At 42.9% G+C, this 26459-nt stretch overlaps 1 protein-coding gene across 1 annotated transcript in view; it reads left to right on the forward strand.

Annotated features, from left to right (window-relative positions):
- MTAP (methylthioadenosine phosphorylase) overlaps positions 1 to 26459 on the forward strand; it is a 49950-nt gene that overhangs the window by 8258 nt on the left and 15233 nt on the right. Inside the window, exons 2-5 of the mRNA XM_019715068.3 lie at positions 5880 to 5966; positions 7158 to 7216; positions 9688 to 9855; positions 24795 to 24897. Coding sequence (XP_019570627.1) covers positions 5880 to 5966; positions 7158 to 7216; positions 9688 to 9855; positions 24795 to 24897 — 417 coding nt within the window. The remainder of the gene's footprint in view (positions 1 to 5879; positions 5967 to 7157; positions 7217 to 9687; positions 9856 to 24794; positions 24898 to 26459) is intronic.

Here is a 26459-nt window from a genome sequence, read left to right on the forward strand (position 1 = left end):
TTTCAGTCATTATTTTTTCAAACAGGTTCTCAATCCCTTGCTCTTTCTTTTCTTCTGATACTCCTGTGATGTGAATGTTGTTAAACTCTTTTCCCCTAAACTATCTTTATTAGTAGTATTTTTTTATTCTTTCTTTTTGTTGTTCTGATTGGGTGTTTTCTGCTATCTTGTTTTCTAAATTGCTGATTTGATTCTGTGCTTCATCTAATCTGCTGTTGATTCCTTCTAGTGTATTCTTTATTTCTGACTTGTTCTTTTTTATGGTTTCTATGTCTTTCTTTATACTTACTATCTCTTTGTTGAAATTCTCACTAAGTTCCTAAAGCATTCTTATAACCAGTGTTTTAAAGCCTGTCTCTGGTAGGTTGGTTGCCACCATTTCATTTAGTTTGATTTCTGGAGGTTTCTCCTGTTCTTTTATTTGGAACATGTTTCTTTGTTTCCTCATTCTGGCTGCCTCTCTGTGTTGGCTTCTGTGTATTAGGTAGATTTCCTGTGTCTCTCAGTCTTTGCTGGGTGGCCTTATGCAGTATGTGTCCTGTATGGTCCAATGGCTCAGTCTCCCTAGTCTCCTGTGCGTGTGTTCTATGAGTGTCCCTTGTGTGTGTTGTGTGTATTCTTCTGTTGTAGTTGAGCCTTGATTACTTTGGGCACATCTGTGGGTAGGATTGCCTCCCAGTCTGACTGGCGTGAGGATTGGCTACACCCATAATGTATGAGCTGCTGTCTGGGGGCTGACGCCTCAGAGGAGGATTTGCCCCTGTGGGCTCTTGTGCCTGTTGAGACCCCCCCCTTTGGGTGTGCTGCTTGGGGGGCTAACCATGTAGTGCTCTGGTGTGATGTGAAGCTGGCCCCTGGGTGCATTGTTTCTGGAGTCTCTTCGGAGAGCCTCCCATACTGTCCAGTTTCAGCCTTGCCTGTGCCTGGCCCATGGGTAGCTGCTAAGAACCACAAAGCTATATGTGCCTGTGCTGGACCTGGAGGTGTGGGGGGTGGCCTTGCTGTGAGCAAGGCCAGATGCCACCAGTATTGGGCCTGGGGCAGCTTAGCAAAAGGCCCTGCGCCCCCTAGGGCTATTTGCCATCCGCTGATTGCTCATAAGGCTCAGCCTTTGAAAGAGCCTCACTAGGTTTGCAGGCCGGGCTGGTTGACCTGATGTTGAGTACCCTCGGTGACACAGCACTAGCTGGGTGGGGTGGAGTCCCGGGGCTCAAGACTTGTGGCTGCTGGCTTTTCACAAAGTTAATGCAGATTCAATTCTTGTGCCAGTGCCTGGCCTGTTACCACTTCGCATGGACTCCTGGTAACACTACAGGCAGCCACCGCTCGCCTCAGGGCCGTGCCTGGCCTGTGACCACTTTGCAAAATCCCCTTAGAACATTGCAGTTCAGCCACTGCTTTCCTCAGGCTCTCAAATCCCTAAGAGCTGCCCAAGAGTGGCTGTGGTGTAAGTTTTGGGTCACTGTTCACCATTGAGAGCTCCCCAGGCTGTCATGGGCCTTCTGCTGCTATAAAAGGCTTCCGTGACTCGTGGTTGGGGCTGGCCACCCAGGTGCTAAGAGTGCCCTGACAATGCAGCTCTAGGTGGGCAGGGGTGAAGTTCCAGGGAGCTAAGGTTGTGGGCGGTGTGTTTCATAGAACACACGCACAGGAGACTAGGGAGACTGAGCCATTGGACCATACAGGACACATACTGCATAAGGCTACACAGTCTCGGCTCCCACACCAGTACCAGGCCGTAATTACCTCACAAAAACACCCCGAGAACACTGTGGCCATCCACCTCTCGTCTCAGGCCTGCACTTCCCCAAGAGATGCTGTGGCACAGGTCTTGGGTCACTGCCCACCACCAAATGTTTCTTGGGCCATCCCAGGCCATCTGCCGCTGCAAAAAGATTTCTGCATCCTGTGGGGCGGGGCCAGCAGCCCAGCAGTCAAGAGTATCCCAGGTGATGCAGCACCAGCTTTGCAGGGGTGGTGACCCCGGGACATCACCTAGGCAGTGTGCATATGCAGATTCTGTCAGACCAATGCCATCCCAGACTTGGCCCTTTGAGGAAGGGCTCCACACAGAAAAGATGGCGCCCTCCTTTAGGCTACACATGTGTCAAGCTCCATCTACACCAGGCTTAATAATGGCTCCTATCCCTCCAGCCCTCACTTCAGAGCCACACAACGTAGTCTTTCCCCACACATCTCGGGGTCTCTCGAGTTGCTGCCCCTTTACCAGAGACCAGGTGAGTGTTTGCAAGCGAGTGAGTCTGTGTGCAGGCTCTGTAAGAGGGTGTGTGGGTTTCCAGCCACCCTGTGCCCCACTGGGATGGGCAGACACAGTCCTTGCTGATGTCCACCGCCACGTGGAAATCACCACCAGGTGTCCCTCCTGGTGTTCGACCACTATGTGGGTTCGGGATCTGCCTGTTTCACGTCTCCACCCCTCCTACCAGTCTCGATGTGGCCTCTTTTATGTCCTTAGTTATAGGTGTTCTGTTCAGCTAGTGTTCAGATGATTCTTGACGTTGATTATTCTGTAATTTACTTATAATTTTGGTTTGATCCTGGGATGCAGTAGGCAGAGTCTACCTAATCCGTCATCTTGGACCTTCTGATCAAACCCTCTCATCTTTTTAAAGAGATGGAGTTGGTGGTCTGTCAGAAGAAAAGCGTGGGATGGACTACTAGTTGTTAAAATCTGGCAGTGACCTTGATTGACCAGGGGTCCCTATTCAGAACTTTATCTTGTAAAATAAAGAAGTCCTGGCTGGGCAGAATTGACTCAGAAATTCTATCTCAGTGTTCGAATATATTTTCTAAGCAGCGTAGAATTGCCTGGACTAAGGGTTGATGCTTCTGGCCCAGGCAGCCTGGGAAGGTTTTGTCATTGCTTCCTGAGTGTAGATGAGGTCAACTGATGGAGAGAAAGCCTCCCCACTCCCCACTCCCCACCGCCCGCTCCTCCGATGTGGTTCACTTAGACTCCAAGAGTCACTGTTTCTATGCTTGCTCTGTGACCTTGGTCCAGAACTTGACCTTTCTGCACATCAGTTTTCTCATAGCATGGAGACAATACGACTTTTCTAATAGGATGTTATAAAGAACTCTAGGGGATATTGGTTGGTAATATATCATAGTTGTTGAGTGTGAAAGACCTGGATTCCTATTCCAGCTTTTCTCATTATGATTTGCTCTTGGATAAATTTCATAATTTTTATGCTTTCTCTTTTCTATTTTGTAAAATGGGTGTAATACTATATAAGGCCTATGTAATACTATATAGGATAGTTGTGAAGGTCAAATGAAGTGTGGCCGCTGAAGCAGCTAACATAGTGCCTGTGACATGTAAGTGCCCAGACACAGTTACTTTATTACCATCGCATTACCAAGGCAGGTACTGATTTGAGTTGAATTCGAAGGCTCTAAAAGAACTGCTTGGGAGTTTCATCCTAGTGATACTTTGCTGTGGAGCCAGCAGGTGGCGACATTGCCATTATCTTGGCACTGCTGGCTTCCATCTGCCGCCACAGGAAAATGGCAAGAAATTCAGCTCCCTGGTGTGACAATGCTCAGTTGCTACACTTGTCTTGTGTCCCTTGCAAAATATAGGTTTCCATAAACAACTAGAGCCAGTTGGGTGACTGGATGGGCTCTACTGCAGATAATTCCAGGGCCAAGACCTCATCCTGGCTTTTCTGGCTAGCAGTAGCAGCTCTTGCTTTCATGCCCTGTATTACATGTTCGTAGCTGAGGGCTGAGTTACCAGCTACCGAATGCAGGGTCATCATGCAGCCAGGTGGTGTGGACTGAAGCTTGGGGCTGCTGAAGGTGGGTTCAAGGGCACAGAGCTTCAGCAGGATCCCTGGTCAGCATTTCTTATCCACTTCTGTGATGCTGGGCTAAACTAGAGCATGGTTTCAAAACGAAGTCATGTTCTGTATAGGAGTGTGACAATCCAGTGTTGAATCCAGCATGTGAGATGCGATGGCCCAGGGAACACCTAGAAACAGCCAAGTAAAAATGGTAATAAGAGGGGGGAAAAAGAATCTTTCATCAATGGCAGAATTTCTAGAACAGGCTGAGAATAATTTCAGAATCAACATTTCAGTTCTGTAGTCTTGGGTGATGACCCGGGCCACACAGTTTATTAGCCCCTTATGGTCTGTGGTGCTTCAGAGTATGTGAAATGAAAGATAAAATGGAGAAGTCAGGCAGAGGAAGAGTTAGGATTGCATATGACAGTATGACTTTTTAAAAATTTCTATTGAACTGGCATGATTTAAATGTTCTAACTTAAGTGAACGTTTCTGTTGATTTGAAAACTAATATTGCTTAATCTTTACCTATGATGTTAAGTCGTAACAAGATAGGAGAGAAATGGGTTGCGGTAGAGTATGTAATCTGCTGTTGTTTCAAGAATATACCACAAGGTGGCACTAACGTCAAAAACTGGTTTAGCCACTTGAGGAAGTTGTGGGGACACGTTTTAAAGTTCTAAATCATGTTAACGGTCAGTTCTTCAGTTAAAGCTCACTAACTTGCCCTTATTTTCAGTTTTGATTTTTTTCCCCAGAAAACTTAGGGCCAGAGAAGTAACCCTTTTCCCACATACTAATATAAGTCAACTTGCTAAACTGATCTGGAAATTATTTTAGTCAGATGTTCAGCTAATTCCTAACTCTGGAATTTTTTCTCAAGGAACTGCTTTCTTTCGTTTAGTGGAAATTTTACTCAAGCGACACTAGATTGAAAGCTTTTCATTGAAAAAAAGTGCTCAGGTCACTTTCCATTAGGTTTCTTGGTAAAGTGTCATCTCTGCTGCCTGTCCCTGATCATTTAAATACTATTTCTCCCTTAGCAAGTATCAGCCCAGGGAAACCTTTCTAACAATTTCAGTTATTTAATTTTTAGTTAACAGGTTAGTTAATGTTTTCGTTATCTTTGTCATTGTTCTCATTTGTGTTTCTTAGTCATCAAATTAGATTAAGTCTAGATGATAGTACCAAGTTTCTTTAACTCCGATTAGTCCCGGAAGACAAGAACTGTTTTGTTTTGTTTTCATGGAAAATGCAATACAACACTGGAACTTAAAGTAATTTAGAACTACCTTTGAATTAATTTATTTACGTTTATATATATATGTATGTATATATGAATGACATTTGCATGATATATGAATACATGAGGCTAACTATCCATGCTATTTCCGACTCCTTTATTTGTGATCCCTTATAGCTGTGTGATTTTAGTGGCATAGGAAAGAAAAATTGCTTGTTTCTTCATCAAATGGGGTAATGAGAAATCATTACAGAATGGCTCTACAGAATATATTCTATCTCATCAGTCTTTTGAATATTCTTTATTCTATAGCCCATTTAGTAGAGAATGTAAAATTGGTTAGAAAGTGCTTCCTACCACATTTCCCCCAAAATAAGACCTAGCCGGACCATCAGCTCTAATGCATCTTTTGGATAAGGCCAGGTCTTATATTAATTTTTGCCCCAAAAGATGCATTAGAGCTGATGGTCCGGCTAGGTCTTATTTTCGGGGAAACACGGTACAAACACATTTGCCTATTTTTAGGTTTGTTTTCTGCTTGAGCTAATTGAAGTACCTTTCCGTTCTACTTTGCTATTCAAAAATTGTCAGCAATAAATGTGATATGGTTCAAAGAAAGTGACTCACGCTTTCGTTGTTCCTATAATATAGAAGACTTTCAAATGTCTGTTGAATAATTGTTTCTCAGTAATTTCAGATTTTTAAAAATAACTAGAGCTTAGCAGGAATGGAGAAGAGCATATAGAATAAGCAAATTTGCTTAAAATAGCGGCTTGGTTTCTAATGAAAACTGATCACATACGGTATCTTTTTATTGTCTCTCTTAGATTGGAATAATTGGTGGAACAGGCCTGGATGATCCAGAAATCTTAGAAGGAAGAACTGAAAAATATGTAGATACTCCATTTGGCAAGGTTAGTACTCAGTTAATGGAGACATACTAGCCTTTTCCTTTCTCCTTGCTGGCTTCATTTTTATGTTAAAAAAATTTTTTTTTTTAAATTGCTTTTGTTTTGACAGCCCAGGGCTGATAGGGGCCAGGAATCCTGTCATTAGGTCCCACCAGCTGAGACAGTGTCCCTATGGATGCCTAGGATTTCCCTGTATTGAAAATACGGCTTTTGAATATGTGCAAATAGTTTTTGCAATTTGTATTCCTAGAAGCCAGATACTTATTTCAGACATAGAAACTGGACTCTTCAGGTCTCTGCATTTAAATCAGCTTCTAATTTGGGGTGGGTAGGTCATACCATACTAATTTAGGAGACACACTGGGAGGAAACGTCATACAAAGTAAACCCTGTCCCCAAAGGGGATTTCTCGGGGATCCATAAGACCATTGTATAACTGAACTGGAAATAAGATACTCCTGCTTTTCTATTAAAAAGCAGCTATTTGTTCTCCCAGCCCCTGAGTCACCACCCAGCTAGGGTAAGGGGTCTACCTTCTAATTCCACTGTGCTACTTGCAAATGTTATAGTTCCTTTGATTCTCCTGTGAAGACCTCTGCATCTGGCAATCCCAACCAAAAACGTTTTCAGCCGAGTCCTTAGATTGACCTCATGTCTTCCAAGTCCTGCTATAAGCTTGGTACTTCTTAGCTTCATGTTTTCTCATTCCCCGAGCTTCTCAGAACCTTTCACTCCATGACCTCAGGTCATCCATAGCCTTCTTAGAGTTGGTTAACACAACAACCAGTTCCTGTGCTGAGTTCTTAACTCCCATGACAGTGGCCTCCTTTCCTTTCTGCATTTCACTCTCACACCTGTTCTTGAACCTCAGAAATACCTCAGCACAGCTGTATTTGATCAGTCTACCATCAGAGTCCCCTCATGCGCTTGCTACAAATAGATCACACTACATGTGCCTACCCACACATCTGAGGCAGCCTCCCGAGTCCTGTGAGTCTCTGTGCTTGTGAAGGGCTCAGTACGTATTTGTTGATTCTCAATCAAATCTAGACTCTTTTAACTCTTTAAAGTGTATCTTCAGACTCCCAAGTTTCCATGAATCCTCTTGTGGTTGAACAGTTGAAATGGCAGCTTTTTAATTGTTTATCTATATTTTCAAATCACTGAGTTATAACCATTATTCATTATGTGCAGCCTTCTGATGCCTTAATCTTGGGGAAGATAAAGAATGTTGATTGCGTCCTCCTTGCAAGGTAAGGTATTTTAAGCCTTTTGAATGTTACTGCTAAAGGAGAGTTTAAATTTAACTTAAAATCTGGAAAGAGTAATGGTGCAAGTATGAGTTTTATGTGTTGGTGGAACCAAAGCATCTTAGTCACCTTTATTTCCCATTTAGGGTTTTGGGGTAAGTTATACTGACTTAGATCTCTCACCCCTCCCCCACCCTGCGCCCCCATAGGCTGAGAAAGTGGTTAGAACAAGCCAATGAGAAATAAGATGAGTTTGACAAAAATTAAAACTCTGGTTTCCTTCAGTCTAGTTGCAAAATGGTTTTTTCTGTGTTTTATTTTTCCCTTTGAATTAACAAAATAAACAAAATCTGCTTTATTCATGATCCCTTGTGGAATATTACTGTGGTTCTAGATTTATGGTCCCTGAAGTAGGTTCCCTATGTTTTCCACACCATTATGTCCTTGACAAGGCTAGTGTGGTTCCATATTACAGAGGGGGCAAATCATTTGTATCACATAATTAGAAATTAGTTAAACTACATGTGTTAGTTTTCTATTGCTGCCTAACAAATGGCCAGAAATTTAGCAGCTTAAGAGAGCACACATGATCTCACAGTTTCTGGGTGTCAGCATTGTGGGCACAGCTTAGCTGGGTCCTGTGTCGGGGTCACACAAGGTTGACTCGGGCGTATTTTCACCTGGAGTTCCAGGTCCTCGTCCAAGCTCATGTTGTTGTTGACAAAATTCAGTTCCTCTGACAGAATTCAGTTCCTCGTGGTTATAGAACTGAGGCCTCCAGCTCCCAGAGGCGATCTACATTTCCTGCCACGTGGCCCTCGCCATGGGCAGTTCCCATGGTAGCGGCTTGTTCCGTTAAAGCTAGCGGGAGGGTCTCTGTAGTGCGTGGTGTCAGGTGGAGCCTAACCATGCGAGTGGCCCCGGTGCTTTGCTGTTGGTTGGAAGCAATTCTAAGATCCACGTACCTGCAAGGTGTCAGCAGGATTGGTTTCTTTTGTTCTAGGCCTCTCCTTTTGGCTTGTAGATGACCATCTTCTCCCTGTATCCTCATGTTCTGCCCTCTCCGTGTGTCTGTATCCAGATCTTCTCTTCTTACAAGGGTACCATTCATGCTGGATTAGGGCCCACCTTAATGACTTCCTTTTAACTTAATTACTTCATTAAATACCCTATCTCCAAATATGGTCACATTCTGATGTATTAGGGATTAGGAATTCAACATACGAATTTTGGAGGGGACACAACACAGTTCAGCCCGTAACAGTCATCATGCATGAGGGGATCAGTTTTCAGACAGAATTTGCTAATGTCACCATATACAACTGGGAATGCTAATATTTTAAACATTTCATTAATGTACTTGAGTGACCAGGCAGAAAGGAATGGAGAAATTCACCTGTAAACTTGGGTATTTATTTCTATTTTGTGTTTTTCTTTCTCATGTCCTGTGCAACGAGAGTTGGGAGCGAGGAGGGCAGCCAGGGTTAAGAAAGACAGTAGCCAAGAATAGAGTGCAAGCGGGGCCAAGGGACTCCAGCCTCAAGGACTGAGCCCCGAATCGGCCTACGCATAACTTTTATTACTTTGGTGAGAAAGTAAAGGCAGTAAAGCTTGGCAATCTCAAGATCTGTGACTCTCATACATTATAATAGGAGACTGATTCAAGCCAGTCCCCTTGCCTGCAGGCAGCGGAACCGTAAGTCTCAGGATGTATGTACTTCCCCAAGGGACAAAACCTTTAGGCATATAAATAAATGGAGACCACATCATTGAGTCACTTCCCCTGCAGGTTGTGGGAAGGAATGCAGCCACAGAGGCAGAGGCTCTCCTTAGCCGGGGGAAAGTGAGGGGGCGGTGCCCACCTCTATCGACCCCACGAGTTCCCCAGATGGTCCTCACGCGGCTGTGTCTGGCTTGGGTTGCCCTCCCCTCCCGTGGGGAATCTTACCGGTCATTGACTAGCCAGCCATCTTTCTGGGGCCAAACAGGGAGACATAAGGTGTAAGCACAAAGGTGAAGCAAAGTTCCTGAAAGGATCCGTCTCACAGACTCTCCTTTCTTTAGGGGCAGGTACGAGGAGACAGACGGGTAGGCTGCTGTGTGGCAACATTTCTTCATTTGGCACCTCTTGTTTTCCGTGTCATCGTTCATATAAAACCAGATGCCTCAGATTCTGGGGTTTTGGGGACCCACAAAATAGACACAGTACATCTTCCTCGAGAGGGAATTCTAAGGAATTGATTACTTGCTCTTGATAGGAAAATAAATACACAGAATTTAAAGCTTGCCTGTACTTTAAAATCAAATAGTTTGTCCTTACAGTTGGCAGCTGATTGCTCCGCCTCCTCATTCTTCCTCTGCCAATGAAAGCACTTTGGGATGGACTGGAAGTCACTGCTATAACTTAGTTCTCTTTTCTAATGGTATTAAAATGTGCTGCTCACTCGTCTACCATGTTTACTCTTCTTCCATAGGCATGGGAGGCAGCATACCATCATGCCATCAAAAGTCAATTATCAGGCGAACATTTGGGCTCTGAAAGAGGAGGGTTGCACACACGTCATAGTGACCACAGCTTGTGGTTCCTTGAGGGAAGAGATTCAGCCCGGTGATATCGTCATTATTGATCAGTTCATCGACAGGTAAGCAGCCATCTAAGATGCTTTAGGCGCCTGTAAGATCCTTCCCAGCTCAATGGACAGTTTGTGGGGACTGGAGAGATGGGGGAATAGGCCCACAGACTTGTTTTAAGCCTTTCGTTGTGGGAGTTCTTACACATATACAAGACAGAGTAATAATCATGAACTCTCAGGTTCCTGATTCCCAGCTTCAGCATTTAGCAATTCACTGCAGTTTGTAACTTGAAAAGAGAAGTGTTCTTTAAAAAAAACACCAATTACTTAATAATTCCTCAGTATTAGGTCTCTAGGCAATGCTGTCCTTTTCCCTATTGTCTTACAAACCTTTTATTAATAATTGGTTTGTTGAAATAAGGGTCCAGAGGAGGTCTACTCATTACACACATGAGCTCATTAATCAGTTTTTGTCCAGAAGTTTCCATCCCCTTTTTTTCCCTATTTTTTGTCCTGTAGTCTCCCCACATGCTGTATTTTACTGATTGCTTCCTCAAGTGTCACTTAGTGTGTTCCCTGTCTCCTGTGTTTTGCCATAAGTCACTGGTTAGCTCTGGAGGCCTGATCAGAACCAAGTTCAAATTCTTGGCAAGAATCCTGTGCATTAGATCAAGAGGCACAGAATGTCTGGTTGTCTTCTCATGATGCTAAGATCTATAGTTGGTGTAGGAGCTAGGCATTTTTTGTTATCTAATTAGACAAGTAATATATAATGTTTCTTTATCCAAAAAATTAAACAATAATAGGCTTCCAAGATCCTGGACTCTTTATGCTTTTAGAAGTAGTAGAAGATATCACAAGGGAAAGTTGGGGGCGTGGCGGGGGGAAATCCTGCCTTCCCCACCCCCGCCCCATTCCTGGTGGAAGTAACCACCTCTCAGGGTGCTCTGGATGGAGACAGGTGAGTGCACGCTGCACCTTGAACCAGAGTGCCACAGAATATAAGCCATTTGGTGATTCCTGCCAGAGTCTCCCCATCGAGTCACCCTGACTACCTCTCAGTCATCTTGCCCTTCCCATCTGTTATCTCTGAGCTTACTACACCCAATACCTCTCTTACCTCTTCTGATATGAGAGGAAGGTTTATTCAATACAGTTCTGTGTGTCTTTGGCCTTTTAGGAATTTGTTATAATGTCTCGTCCATCAGAAGCATTTTTTATTCTTTCCATATGAAAAGAAACTATCAGATTGAACCATATGAAGTTGCCTGTTTTGTAAATTGGAAATGGTCAAAGATCAGCAATTTCATGTAGTTCAACCCAATAAATAACAGAGATAGACTAAAATCGTGACCTGCCCTCCCCTGTCATTTTTCCCGTCATTTTTTAGCACCTGACACTATATGTATTATGTGTCTTCCCATCTAGAACGTAAACCATGTGAAGGCAAAGATCCTATCTGTCCTGTTTGCCACTCTATCCCTAACGCCCACAGCACTGCCTGGCCCGGCCTTGCTCAGGCAGTATTTTTTGAGTGACTGAATGAATGTGATCATTCCAAGGGAGAGGGAGGCTGGAAGTCACGTGTAGGGGACATCTTAGTCAAAATCTCTACGGCTGTCAAAGTCCATGTGTTTAGAGGTAATAACTTAAGAAAGTGGTTATAATATAGTCGTTTATAAAGCAGAGTACAAAAATATTCACAATGGTCTGGATTTGTAAAGTATCATAGACAACACTAGAAAGAAAAGGGTGACTTGGGTACTAAGCCTTGGGTTAATTTGTTACTGAAGTGTGTAACTGCATACTGTCACGTTTCCCAAGTCTTTTCTCACACGTAGATAATGTAGATGTTTCACATACTTGCTCTTTCAAGAAAGCAATTAAAGCAGAAAGATGGAGACTAGAAAGAGAACAGGTATTGCCATCAGATCTGGTTTCATTCTGTTTTGGCACTTCTTAGCTGTGTAACGTTAAAATCTTCTGACGTCTGTTTCCTTTCACGTGCCATGTGGATAACCTATCTCCTTAGTCTTACGTTGGAAGTTTAAAGTCTCTAACAAGTGCCTTGTATGGGATCTACCATATTTTACCTGCCAATACCTGGGTGCCATTATTGTGAGTTTGAGCGTGTTGGCTCACGGGGTCCATGGTTAACATAATTTGGCAATGACAGAAGAAAAGATCTGTTAAAAGAATCACTAAAGGAATATCATTTAGAATGAAATCTCACATGTTATATTGATTATATGAGGTATGATCAACAAATACGGTGAATGTTTAAATAAAAAAATTTGGGCCGGCCCAGTGTCTCAGGTGGTTGCAGCGCCGTTCTCCTAACACCGAGGTCGCTGGTTCGATTCCCACATGGACCAGTGAGCTGCGCCCTCTACCGCTAAGATTGTGAACAACAGCTCTCCCTGGAGCTGGGCAGCCAGAGGTTGGCATAAGGTGCAGTGTGCTGCCAGAAGTGGCAGATGGCCCGCGCGAGTGACCAGCAGCCAGTGTGAGTGGCCAGCGGCCCGCTCCCGGCGACAGCTGCTGTGAGCTGCTGTGAGTGGCTGACCGATGATTGGCGACCGACTACCTCGGGGCGGTGGGGGGGGGGGGGGTGCGCAAAACTCATAACACCAGCATGGGCCAGGAAGCTGTGGCCTACACAACTAGACTGAGAAACAACGGCTTGAACTGGAGTGGGACGGGTGGAGGAAGGCAGAAGAAAGGGGAAAAAAGAAAAAAAATTTATTACAGTAAAAGACACATTGCCATTAATCCCCCTCAAAATACCCCTGCTCACTTTGAATACTTATCCCATCGTTCTTGCCACTTTCTGAAGCAGTTCTGGAAGTCCTCTTTAGTGAGTGTCTTTAGTTGTGCTGTTGTGGCTGCCTTGAGGTCCTGAATCAATTCAAAACATTTTCCTTTCATGGTCATTTTGATTTTGGGGAAGAGCCAGAAGTCGCATGGTGCCAGATCCAGTGAATAAGGTGGATGAGGGCACGCCGTAATGTTTTTATTTAACAGAAATTGCTGTACCAGAAGCGATGTATGACACAATTTCACATTAATGCACTATTCGTGATCCGTGATTTATGGCACACTTTAAAACACACCTTCCTTCAACTGTAGCTCAAACCCGACTGACTGCACCAAACAAGTTGAAACTTGTCACATAGTTACTAAACTTTGACGTGCCACTTTCCAAATTGAAGATCCCGGCCTTTTTGTTGGATGGTCTGCGGTAGCAGCGTTCACCGTATTTTTTTTTATCACACCTCGTATGTTGTAGTAAGAATATTTTGGATATTTTTAGGTAAGATAATTAAAGTTAATTTTACCCATTTTCTATTTTACTTTTTTAGTGTGACCACTAGAAAATTTGACATTACCTGTGTGACTTTTGTTACTATTGGACAGCATCTTGTAAATGATAGTGCCCCTGGTTGAGCCACGTGGTTTCCAGTGCAGCAGGCTTGGGCATGTATGTGATTCACCGTATATTTGAATGTCTCATAGGAGAGGAGAGTCAGAGCTTTTTGCCTTGTGAATAATGCCCTACAGGTGTTGTAGTGATAGGACACCTTTTTAACAAAGTAAATCTTGGTGTCTTGAGGCAGGCGGCTGATACCTCCACTTGGTGCTGTTGTCTGTTGTCTGTCACGGAATGGACGCTGTGCTGTTTGTAGCCTGAGGTTCCCATAGCCATACCCACAGCTTCTACTTTTTTGACAGAATTGCAATCTTTTGCACAGCTGCCCAGTGGGTTACAGCCAGGGCGGCAGGAGCCCTGGGTCAGGAGGTTTCACCTTGGCTCTGATGGGCCTCTGCCAAATCACTGTCCCTGTGTGTGGCCCTTGGTCCTCTCTTCAGAATCAAGGGTTGAACTCCAACATCACTTAGCTCCTTTTCCCTGCACTGCCCATGAATTCTTCTCCAGGGACTGATCTCGAAACACGCATGTTGGCCTATTGCTATAACTTTGCCAGCACATCATCTTAGCAAAAATACCCTCATCCTAAAGTGGTCTTCAGAGGCTGGAGAGATTGTTTTAATCTCCCTAACATAAATGTGTGATAAAGGAAGAATCAGAACAGAAAGTATGACTATTTTTATTTCATAGATGATAGCACCATAAAGCATGCCGCTTTCTCTGCCTCAGTGCCCAGCGTGGGAGGGGGTGGGAAACCAACTCAGCGTATCAGCCGTGTTGTGCATACCTTAGCGGTCATTAAGATTTAAAAGTGACAGGTGGCTATGATTTTTATGGTGGTTTTTAAAAACATTTATACTCAGATTTATACTCTAAAAATGAAGTATACCCTTGAAGGAGTCTGACAGGCTAGAAGCTCTTTTAAGAAAATAAGGTCATTCTCTTCTGAAAATCGTTTTTTTCTCTCTCTCATGCTACATAACAGCCTTTGAAATGTTGAAAGTCTGAGCATGAGAAAAGGGGAATCCTGGGTGTGCCTGACCTGGTGAAAGCAGGACAACAGGTGGGAGGGGAGCGGTTCCAAGTATTTCTGGGTGTGTGCAGTCAGGTCTTATATCTGTTTCTCTGACATGAAAGGAAATGCCTGGGCTAATCTTTAAAGTGAAAATAATCTTTCATTTGTGTTTAGGGCAGCCGTAAAAAGCAAAATGTATCTTGATCTAGAATTTACATGCTAAAAGAATGTGTTGTTTTTCATCATTTTTCCACTTCTTTTTCCACTCTTCATTGCCCTGGGTCCTGGGCTCCATGGACCATATGTACTTCACGAACCCAAAATGAAATATAGCAGTTCATACCAAGAACTTGTAGGAGGCTTGTCCATAGTAGGTTTCCTCAGTGCCTTCTGCCTCTCGTCCTACTGGGTGTGATTAATTCATTTCTCCTACATGACGGAGGTCCCCATTGTCAGAGCCACAATCAATTTAGGATAAAACATGGTGAAGAGTGGGACTTGTTCTATTTCTTGACAGTCATTAAGCAGTCCATTTTAACTGGGGAAAGAATATGCCTGACCTTTCATCTATCCTAAGAGAAAGATGTCCTATTTTTACTTTAAAAGTATCTCATAAGGGAGAAGCTCCAAGATGCATAATTTGGGGATTCTTCTGTGGTACAAACCCTTGTCTGCAAGGTTCACCTGGCTCTCACAGTGTCACGTGTGGGGAACTGAGTTGGAGAAAGGAAAAGACCTCATAAGGGAGTCAAAATCAATTCCCCTCCCCAGAACCTGGCTTTGCCACGGGAAATACAGCATTCTGAAAGCTCCGCTGCTCTTAGGGTTCCAGTAAGGCTTTTTAGATCATTTCTCTGTTGGGTTTTACACCTGCTTTCATCTTGGTGTCTTCTGACCTTCCATTTCTTAACTATTTGCCTCTGTCCAGGGAGCAGCTGAGAGGGCCAAGGCCTTGCTGGTTGGTTCTGCTGTTAGCACCTCTCCTGGTGGTGACTGTTCTTTCTACGAAGGGCTCTGAAGCAGCATGCCTGCCTGTGACCTGGCAAGGGCCTCATCAAATTCTAAGACATGACTTAAAATTTAAAAGCATGACTATGCATTTACGTGGCTTTTGTTTTGCTTTTGCTTGTCAGGCCTTGCATCTGGAAAGCATGACCGTCTCGCATCAACACTACCCCCCTCACTTTTAAGAGCTTAACTTTAACGATGCATTACAAAGTAGAGCATAGAAGCAAATTCTAATGAGATTTTTGCCATTGGAGCAAGGGAAGACTTTGCCCACTAACTGCTTTTTTCGAAGCATGAGACATCTTGTTGTCTCTTCCTGTTTTCTTTCTGTGATACACCCCCTCCCCCAATTGTTGAACCAGTGATTGTTGGATACTTCTCCAAATTCATTATATGGCCCTTTTTTTTTTTTCACCCCAAACTACTAACTGTCCATGCCAGGTAGGACACACATGGGCAGAGGATTTCAGCAATTTCCACACATGGTTTCTCTCCCCTTCGCCATCGATCATGATTATTATCATTGAAAGGAGTCCAATTCACCGTATTTATTATGCATGTATTAAAAGGAAAGAAATCTGTAAACTGTTTGGAAAGGTGCCCACATTATATTAAGTCTAAAAAAAAAAAAAAGATGCAAGGCAGTAGGACCTCTTAAATTGCTTCTGTTACCATCAAAAATCTCTCAAGGTGAAGCTAGCAAACATCAATCAGGATAGGATGAGATTTTTGCTTTTTAATAGTGGCCGTTATCAGGAATGTTTTACACATAAGGTTTTTTTGTGTGTTTTTTTTACGAAGAGAAAAATACAACGAAAAAAATTAAGATTGAAAAAAAGAGTGTGAGTCTTAGTGCCAAATGTTTTCTGCAAAATGCTGTCAACATGTTGACCTGTTGTGCCTGAGGCCCCTGGTTAGGTTCTGCTTGAAGAATGCAGTAGAAGAAGCCCCACCTAGGAAGTGAGAACATCCCAAATATCCTGGCTCTTCCCTCCAATTCCTCTGTCACTTGGTGTTGTCATCCACTAAGTGAGGGTGTTGGATTTATCCGAAAGAGTTCAGATGTCTCCCCTCTAGAGAGAATTATTGTCTCTCTGGAATAGGGTGGGGTTGGGGGCTGGGGTGAGCTTTTTGCTGGTGAGGCATGCTTACTCATCAGGAAAGTCCCGCTGTAAACACACTGGAAAGGGATTATGTCAGTTTATTTCTCCCTCCCAAAGACATAGCCCTGCCTTGGGCTTCCCCAACGATGTCATGGTGTGAAGCTCGTCTTACCCACCCTGTAAAGCACCATCCTGGGAGGTTCAGGTGTGTCCTGGTGTCAGTTAGATCATCAGTCTTTCAGCCTCTTGGGCAGGGCATGGATTCTTATCAATAGAACTGGGGGACGGAGGCGGGTTATGGTTAAGAATTACACAGAATTTGTCCCATTCCTGTCAGCAGCTATTTTAAACCCTTGCTGTTCTCACAGCATCCGGCCCATCTCCGGCACTCTTGGTTGAGAAAGTCACCTCTTTACAAGAAAACAGAAGCTATTAAGCATAAACTCATCATCTTCCTTCACACTCCCTTCTTCACCAGTTACTTTCATCCCTGTGTCGTCCTCTGGCATCTTCCTGCCTATAGCTGTCCCGGAAGTGGGGGCAGGGACGGCTACTCCCTGTAGGAGGTTAACTCTTGTGTTCTGCTCTGCAGCCTAGTTTTGTTACCAGCTCGCCTTACGTCCTCACTTAATAAAAATGGTGGTAAGTGCCCAATGTTTGAGTTCCTAGTTAATTGCCCCGTATCAGTTAATCCTGTGTACCATATTGAAGGGTAACTTCCCTAGTTTACAATTGAAGAAACTTCAGCTCAGAAATACTGGTCATTTGCTATTAAGTGGGACCTGTGGGATTTGAATTCGGGTTCATCTCCAAAGTCTGACCTCGGCCACCCATCACACACAGACTTCCAGCTTTGCCCTTGCCATCAAGGTCCACACTGGCTACAGGACAAAGTCCCAAAGATACCTCACACTTTGTATTCAAGATTGAATTATCCCCATTGGTTGCCTTCTAACCGCACACTCCCTCCTCTCCTGAGCTCCCCCTTCTTCATTTGGTAAATAGCTAATTTGGTAGCCCTGGCACTCCCACCCACACAGTAGTCATTGCTGTGGATTTGTGTCAGCGCCCCCACTTATTCATTCTGAGTCCCACCTGTACATGTCTTGATTCTCACCCTCTTTTCTGTCACCACTGCCCTTGTTTGAGACATGTCTTACTCCTTTTTCATCGCAGCTCCCCTCAAAGCCGGTTTCCATGTTACTCCCTGAAAATACAATAGAAACAAAAAGTCGGACGAGGACTGGAAACCAAGCACTCTGGGCTTTCCCCTGAATTTCACTCTCCGGGTGTAACTGTGCAATGCTGTGCCCCAGCACACACCCAGACTTCTGAATTGACAATGCATTTGGGTAGGGGGTGCCCTGACTCCATATAGAATACCTCAGCTCTTCCGGTTACTAACGTAACTTTTTCCTAGTTCCTTTTCTCATTGATGCTGATGATCTTTGCTATGTACTTAAAAATATCTTGTGAACTTTGTGGTGGTTTCTTGCATTGCTTTTATATGTCGTATCCCTGCTCTTTTCCCTCTACCCAGTGAAATATGAATGTTTATTATCTGGGTCTTCTGAACATGAAGTCTTTATTTCTGGATAATTCTGAAGTGTAAGAAAATATTGAGCTCTTCCCACGTGTCAGATGCTGTTAGGCCCTGGATAATTAACATTCACACAACTCTTGCTGTTGGTAATGGTTAGAACCCTTTTAGGAGGCAGCCTGACTCGCAAAAGTTTAAAATATGCACTTTGCAATCCTAAGAGATAAGTATCAAACGTTCATGTTTCTAGTCAAGTGTATCAGGTTGCTTGTATACTGTTTTCTGAGGGAGCAGCCTAAGGCAGTGGTTGAACAACCATCCTGTGGGATGGTTTGAAGCTGTAAATAGGATTTGTTAAAGCTCCAATGTGGTGACCTGAAGCAGCGTCCATACTTTACAGTGAAAACAGAGCTGCTTAGTCTCAATGTCTTTTATAGCCCTTGCTATGTTCCTGGCGCTGCTAATTGTCATAGCAGCAAGAGGCATCCTGTACATACCTTATTATCACCTTTTATAGGTGAGAAGACTGAGGCCCAAAGAGATTGTTATTCACCACCTGGGTGAGAGCCGGGATTTTTTGTCTTGTACTGTTGCTCTGTGAGCTTTGTTTAGCAAGACTTGATGAAAAATAGAAATTATGAAGGGAAAACTAGGTTACCTGTCTACTGAGCAGTGTTGCCTCATTGGAATATGAACATTCTTGGTTTTTCTCCTTCCCTGTGACATGCAAAGCAGTTAGGGGATTCATTAAATCAGGGAGTGGGAGGATCCAAATTTGGTCTAAATTAATAACCTTTCCATTTCTTCTGATTAATCGAACAGACTCATTCCACTTCTAAATTTGTTGCCATTCATACCAAAACTCCCTGTACTTTCCCACTGTAGTTATAAACTCTTTTTCATTCTCTGGCTAAATGCCTTTTGTACCCTGACTCCCTGACCTGAATCTTCTAGGATTTGACCCTTATATTCTTGATGGCACTGTCCATAAATACGTGTATGCACACGCACATAAATATACACATAGAAATTCAGAAGGCTCATTCTTAATCCTGTTAATATTGAAATTATGCAAATTGCCAAGAGGATAAATATCCTTTTGTTCTAACCAATTGGTGACTTGGCCTTAAATTTTGTTGCCAGCTGGACCCGTTTATATACTTCTTAAAAAATAAAAATTGTCTTTGGTGTTCTAACTAAAATGTTATCCAACATGCATACCTGAGTTTTAAAGTATTTACGAGTAATGTGTGTTTGTAATACAATGTAAATAATATAGAAGGGCATATGGTGAAAAGCAAAACCCTCCTATGTTTCTGGTGGGTATGCGCCTTGCTACAGCCCTTTGAAGGGCAATTTGGTGAGATCTATCTGTCAAGCTTGACGATGTGTGTAGCCATTGACTCAAACAGTTCCTTCTCTTGGTTTCTTGAGAAACGCATGCCCAAGGGAGCTCATGCAGAGGTACTGGCTGTAACATTTTTAATTACCCATTTACTGTATAATCACTAAATACTGGCATATCCATGACACATTCCATGCAGCACTTTAAACACATCAAGTAGATTTATATGTGCTGATATAGGAAAGTCTCCAAGCTACATCATTAACTAAGTCAAGCACATTGTGAAACAATCCATATTGTATGCTATTTTTATATTTTTAACACAAAGAAAAACTATGTGTTTGTGTGACTCTATAGGAGTTCTAGAAAAGAGACACCCATCGTGTTCTTCCTAACAGCTACACACTGTTCTATTGCTGGATGTATAATTTATTTAAGCGCCGGAGAAGTGGGCCAGTTAGTGGTTTTCAGCTTCCTGTTAATATTAACCGTACTTCAGTTCACATTTTAGTGTCCTGTTATCTTTGTATGACCATATCTGTTAGTTAAATTGCCAGTAATAGAACTACTGCGCATCCAGGTGGTTATGGCAGACTTGCTGTTGAGAGCCCCTCCTCTTTCTCTGAGAGCTCAGGCTTTAGTGAAAAGAGCAGTTGGGAGGGTTATTTAAATTTTATTTTGGTTTCAAAAACTGAACTTTTCTCTTTCCATACACATTATTATTTGCATATCTTTAAAGTGACAATGGTCGAATCGATTCCCCGAAACCACGCTCTTTATGAGCAGCCGTTGGCCCTGCTTTGCTGGTGAGGTGATGGACTCACACTCCTGCTTGCTGGGACTTGCTGTGGACATTTGCCATGTTCCGCACCTCCTCCCAGGTGTGTGCCTGTTTGCTTCTGCTGTGGGACAAGCATTTTTCCCTCAACTTATTTGCCACTCAGAATTTCCTCAAATGAAAAATATTAACAAATGGCTGTCTCTGAGCCGATTCAAGAGTCTTGATCCAGAACCAACCCACCAGTCTGTCTTTCTCTGGGCATTCTTTCCCCTCTGTCTGAAAGTGCGTGTTCTCTCCTTTGTCTTGAACTCATCCTCTTGCCAGTACACATCCTCATTTTGTCTCCTTCACTCTTCTGTGGGCAATTTTTTCTTTGTACATTGATTTTTCTTAGCACACATTCCTGTTGAACAACCTCGAGCAATGTTTTGGGTGCCCTTGACTCAGCCCGTACATGTATCGTGCTCTGAGGTTGCCAGGGAGTAAATACAGAGCAGATTTTCCGTGACTGGTAGTTGCTGGTACTGAGCTCTTCCTTCATGTGTTCTCATTCCGCCTTCACGTTGACCGGAGAAGGTGGTTGGTATTAATCCCCCATTTTAAATGTGCAGAAGCTGATATAAACAGGTATTTATAGAGAGATGAGAGTGACTTTCCAGAGGCACAGAGCTGGTGAGTGGGTGGTAAAGCAAGTCAAATCCGTCAGTCTCTTCTTCAGTGGATGTCCCAAGCTGATGGGGAGGTGAAATCAGCAGTCGTCTTGCCGAGCTGGGAGGGCTTACTGATTAAAGCAAGAGTCGGGAGCTTTTTTTATTACTGCAGAAACTATAACTGGGTTAACTATATCTTAAACCACATAAACGTATGTATTAGCTTCCTATTGCTGCTGTAACAAATTATCATAAACTTAGTGGCTTCAACAATACAAACTTACTGTAATTCTGTAGGAGTCTAACATGGGTCTCGCTGGCTAAAATCAAGATGTCAGTGGGGCTGCATTCCTTTCTGGAGGCTGGGGAGGATCTGTTTTCTTGCTCTTTTTTGCCACCTGCATTCCTTGGCTCCTGGCCCTTTTCATCTTCAAAGCCAGCAATCGTGGGCTGAGTCCTCCTTACATCTCATCACTCTGACACTGACCCTTCTGCCTCCCTTGTCCCACATGTGAGCCCATCCATTTAATCCAAGATAATCTTTCCATTTTATTGTGAGCTGCTTAGCAATCTTAATTCCATCAGTAGCCTTAGTTGCCCTTTGCCACGTAAAGAAACATATTCACAGGTTCGGGGCATTAGGATGTAGCTATGTTTGGGGGGAGAGGGCCATTCTGCCTGCCACTACATGCCACTTTCACAAGTCAGTAGGACAGCCGCCACTCCAAAACCTTCTTGTCCTTGGTCTAGGTTGCTTCCAGGAGGTGTATGAGCCATCCCATTCTTCTCAGCCAAAGCTGGGACAGTTTCCCATCAGGTCTAGCCAGTGACATCATCTGAGGCGAATTTTATTCACGGGCCCGGGAATAGATTTCAATTTCTGTCTCTTGATGGAAGGAAGACCAGATTCCATTAAGGTTCCCTTTATCAGGGAAAGGTGCCCACTCAGGCACTGTTGCAGACCTAGTTTCTTCCTTCAAGAAACTATCTCCATCAACTATATGGTGACAGAAGGAGATTTAACTTTGGGTGGTGAACACACAATGCAATACATAGGTGATATATTATATAGAGTTGTATACTTGAAACCTGTATAATTTTACTAACCATTGTCACCCCCAATAAATTTAATTTAGAAAAAGGAATGACAAAAAGATTATCTACAGGCTTCTTCCATTGACCTGTTCTCCATATGCTTCTATGGCGCCTGCGTCTATCTCGAATGTGATTTGAGTGTGTTCCATGTGTTGGGTCTTCGCAAGGAAATAGTAATAGTAGCTCTTTGCAACAGTTACTATTTATCCCCAAGTGCATGCATTTGCACATCTCTATAAAATAGGGATGTTATTGCCTCAAAGTCTATTGGGATGTAATCATTGGAGAGTTTTGTGGCCCTGCTTTCATATTTAAACAAGGCTATAAATGGAGATGTTGCTAATACTCGCGTTATGAAGAAAGTATTCAGGGAGGTTAACTAATTTGTTCAAGACCACCCAAAACTTCAGTCACAAAATCCAGATACAAAACTACATTTCCTATATTTTCTCCATATCACGGAGACGATTCAGCATGAGGGTGAACTACTATTGTGATAAAAGAGCTGTTTTGGCTGGAAATTGGCAGTGAACAGGCGGTACAGGCTCAGTCAGATAACTGTCCCCACTGTCTGGCAGATGCATTATACCTGGCGTCTTGCTGCGTTATAAAAGCTCTCACTTTTCTAATTAAAAACCTCAGAGAAAGGCTAGAAGCTCTTAAAGTACAGACATTTGCATTTCCTTCGGGTGGTTTCCTTCACTCACTGGAGGTTATAAACACCATTGCTCTTGATCTGAGTTTTCATTTATCGTCGATTGTGCTTCATCATTTTATGCTTTACAGGAGTATTGCTATTTATAGTGATTTAACTTTAGATCGTTAAACATTTCATTGCATTTGTTGACACTTAAGTTAGTTATGCAAACAAAACACCACACATAAGTGGGCAGATTATGTGAAGAGGTATTTCTCATCCTCACCTTCCTTTCCAGGATCTTGACAGTATAGTTTAGAATCCTTTAGAAGCATTGATTTTTTAAACCCCCTCATTTCTTCCCTGAGGCTGTCCGCTTCACTTGGCCCTTACAAAGTTGGGTATTCGGAGACCCCCATCCTCAGCCACAGCTTCCCTTTACTACTGGCTCCCAGTTCTGTCTCTAGGCCAGACCTTGTTTGTGAGCTTCTGTGGGCTATCTGAACTTCGTGATTGACTTAATCCTCGTAACGTCCTTATGAATGGGTGGGTGGATGCTATGTATTATGTTTGGAAAATGGAGACTCAAAAAGCAGTGGCAATTTGCTATAAGCCATATAGCTAGTATTTAGCTTTGTTTAAAGAGAAAAATGTGAAATGTGCCCCTTGAGAGAACTAAAACTGTAGTTAGTAAGTATCACATATCTGTAGCATAACATAAAGCATAAATAATAATTAAGGTAAAAGTTCAGCACAAAAGAGTGATTAGGCACAGAACGGATGGAAATAGAAGAGAGGGAGAAAGATAGATAAGATGGGGGTGTTATCGCATGGATGGCTATTGGGGTATAGCAGCTGAAGTTTTTTGTGCCCTGTTTGCATACTTAATCATGGTGGTAAATAGTAATGTTGCTAATACTTGACTCACTGAAGGCTGAAACCACGCCAGAGCCAGAGCTGCGAGTTCGCGGCTTGTCAGTTTTACAAAACAAGAAAAGCCTCTGGGGCTGGAACAGTCATTTGACCTGTTCTTCAACCCCCGTCTTGAATTGCTTCGGGGTTAAGTTAGCCTTTCCTTTGAAGATGCGCGTGACAATGGATTGAGAGGATCATGGGCAGGGTTTTCATTTCTCCATAGCACTGAGGCCTCATCTCTGAGCTAGGTGGCTTTGGTGCCACTGAATGTCACTGTTCAGTCTGTGACAGGGTGGAAGTAGGTAGGCATGCCAGCCATGGAAACTGTACTGGGAAAACTATTTCTTAATGCTGTTCCCCACCCTCCCGCTCCCGGAAGTAGACATTAAGTGATCTGCCTCCCCCTGTTGGCTTTCCCTTGCCCTGTCTGTCCCCTGTTCTCTCTGAAGGAAAGAGGAGGACTCTCTTTCCTGTGTTACTCATGAGTTCAAGTGTAGAACAATAAAACGGACTCAGAAAGTGGTTTATTCTGAAAACTTAAAACTTCTGATGAGAAATTGCTGGGTGACTTGGCACTGGGTTAATTTTAGCTTTTTGTAGATTCAAAAATGTTTTACCAAAAAGTGGAACTAAGAGACTTCAGGACTAATTATGGCAGGTAGAGGAGCAAGCTCAACAAGGTAGCAGAGAGAGAGATTTCTAAATGTGGAGCAGGACAAAACACTGCCTTCTTGGGTCAAAGGCATGGAAAAATAAGATTGGGGATGGAGGAGAGGAATTACTCTAAATTTAAAAATACGTCAATCAAATGCAAGGTGAAGACCTTATTTAGACCTGAAACTGATAAAGCACCTGTTTTTCCAAACAGGACATTTTTGAGGACATCAAGGAAATTTGCATATGGCCTGTGTATTGGCTGATACTGAGGAATTGTTACTTTTATCAGATGTGATAACGATGTTTCAGTGGAAAATAGTCCACATATTTTGGTCTACCTGAAGCAGGGGTGAAATGGCAGTCTGGGATTTGCAGTCATGGAAGTGCTAACAGATAAAGAAAATTTGACAAAATTTTGGAAATTGTTGAGTCTAGGTGATGGATATAAATGGGGATCACTATGTAGTTTTCTGTATCTACAATGATTGGGAAATTTCGTATTGACTTTTTAAGTGTTTCTCCTGCCCTCCTGAACACAGTTGAGTTGTACCTGCCATCCAGTGTGGTTATCCTATCACAGCCACCTGACCACAGACACACACTTTCCGTTGTAAAATATGTTGCCACCAACTCAGAGCCAGAGAAGCCAAATACCATCCCAAAACTGCTTTTTATAACAGTTGCCTTCAGCTTATAGAGCTATTGATTCTGGAGTGATGACCAGGTTGGAAACCTAGATACGATTGATTTCATGATTTCACCAGTCCCCAGAGAATGGAGAGATGGCTGAAAAAAAACAAAACACACAAAACCTTTTCACTTGATTTTGTAGGACCACCACAAGGCCTCAGACATTCTATGATGGGAGTCGTTCCTGTTCCAGAGGAGTATGCCATATTCCAATGGCAGAGCCATTCTGTCCCAAAACGAGAGAGGTTTGTAATCTTTCTGGAAGGTACATGAAGATAAGTCATAAAGGCTTGGGGTGACATCTAGACTTAGATTAGTGGGCTAATACAAAGCATATAATCCCTCTTCTCGTTTCAAGTTTACTTCTTATGGAAGGTTTTATTAGGCGTTTCCCTTTGCTAATTAATATTGCCTCCACTACTCTGTCATTTATAAGCTGAATCACTCATAGTTGCAGCCTACCTTTTTTATAAGTTTTGATTGTTGCTGTCAGGATACCTTTTAAATAATTTATTACAGACTAGCATAGTAGTCAAGAGTTATATAGTCTGGAATCAGATTACATGGGATCAAATCAAATCTCTGCTTTTCAGCTTAATAGTTGTGTGTCATTGGACAACTTAACACCTCTGGGTTTCAGTTTTCTCATTTGTAAAACAAAGGTAATGATTGCATATACTTCGTAGGACTGTGTGAGGGTTACAAGAGTTAATACTTAAAAGTCCTCTGAATAATGCCTGTTAGTATTGAAACATCCAATAACTGGTAACTGCTTTTGTGAATTAAATTGTTATTATTGATGTTCTATTGGAACATCAATTATTATTGAGTTGTCAGATTAGCATCATTAACCTTTGAGCTGAGTTTGGTCATCACTGTCCAGTTTCGTCTCCAAGATTATCATAAAATCTCAGAACTAAGAGCGCAGCCCCACAAAGGTCAATGGTGCTATAGGGTGAGGAATCACAACCTTAGCTCTCAGAGAATAAAAAATGGCTACCACAACTCAAAAAAATCCATCTCTTGGTCCACACATGGTACTTCTCATATAATTCCAGGTGCAACCCAAAGATTGGAGGCATCATTCGAGGTGAACTGCCTAGTGAAATCTACTTTATGAATTAACTTACAGGCTACAAATACCTAAACATGTTAATTGTTAGGTCATCTTTAGGTGATTCAGCTAATTTTAACACCTGCATATGGATTCAGAAGATTCTTAGCTTTTATGTTCACCGCTGCATAACCATGTAAAACTAAGTTCCTTACAGTTCATAGCAAGGGCACCTCAACCTCATTCTGGTCTCAAAAAAAATCTACAATGTAAAGCTGGGGTTGCGGGAAGCCTTTTCAGATGTACCACTGCAGGTGCGTCCCCTCTGACTTCCGTCAAAGTGCCTTTTTTACTTGTGGATATAGTTATCAGCAGACTATATCAGAATATTGCTAATCTTTCCTCTGAAACACAGATATATCCACGTAATAAATTTGCTCTCCAGGGGAAACTAGATGTGTGTAAAATTCTTGTCTATTTCAAAATGGGGGCAGCTTGGGAAGAAACAGACTAGGGAGAGCATATGCGTGTTGGTAGGAAATTTAAGATCCTATCCCAGGCAAAACGTAGTGACTTACAGTATTAAGCGTAGACAGAGGTGGAGGAAGTACTAGTGATGTATACAGAGCACATGTATATGTAGTGATGAGGTGACAGTTTCCAGTAATACAATTTGGCCTCCTTTAAGACCAGATTAATCCAGCTCTTATTAGTCTAGCCAAGCCAAGAATCCCCAAGTAAAACCTAAGAGTT

This window comes from Rhinolophus sinicus, chromosome 16 (assembly GCF_057876585.1).
Source record: "Rhinolophus sinicus isolate RSI-liver-muscle chromosome 16, RSI-T2T, whole genome shotgun sequence".
In the NCBI taxonomy this organism is placed as follows: domain Eukaryota; kingdom Metazoa; phylum Chordata; class Mammalia; order Chiroptera; family Rhinolophidae; genus Rhinolophus; species Rhinolophus sinicus.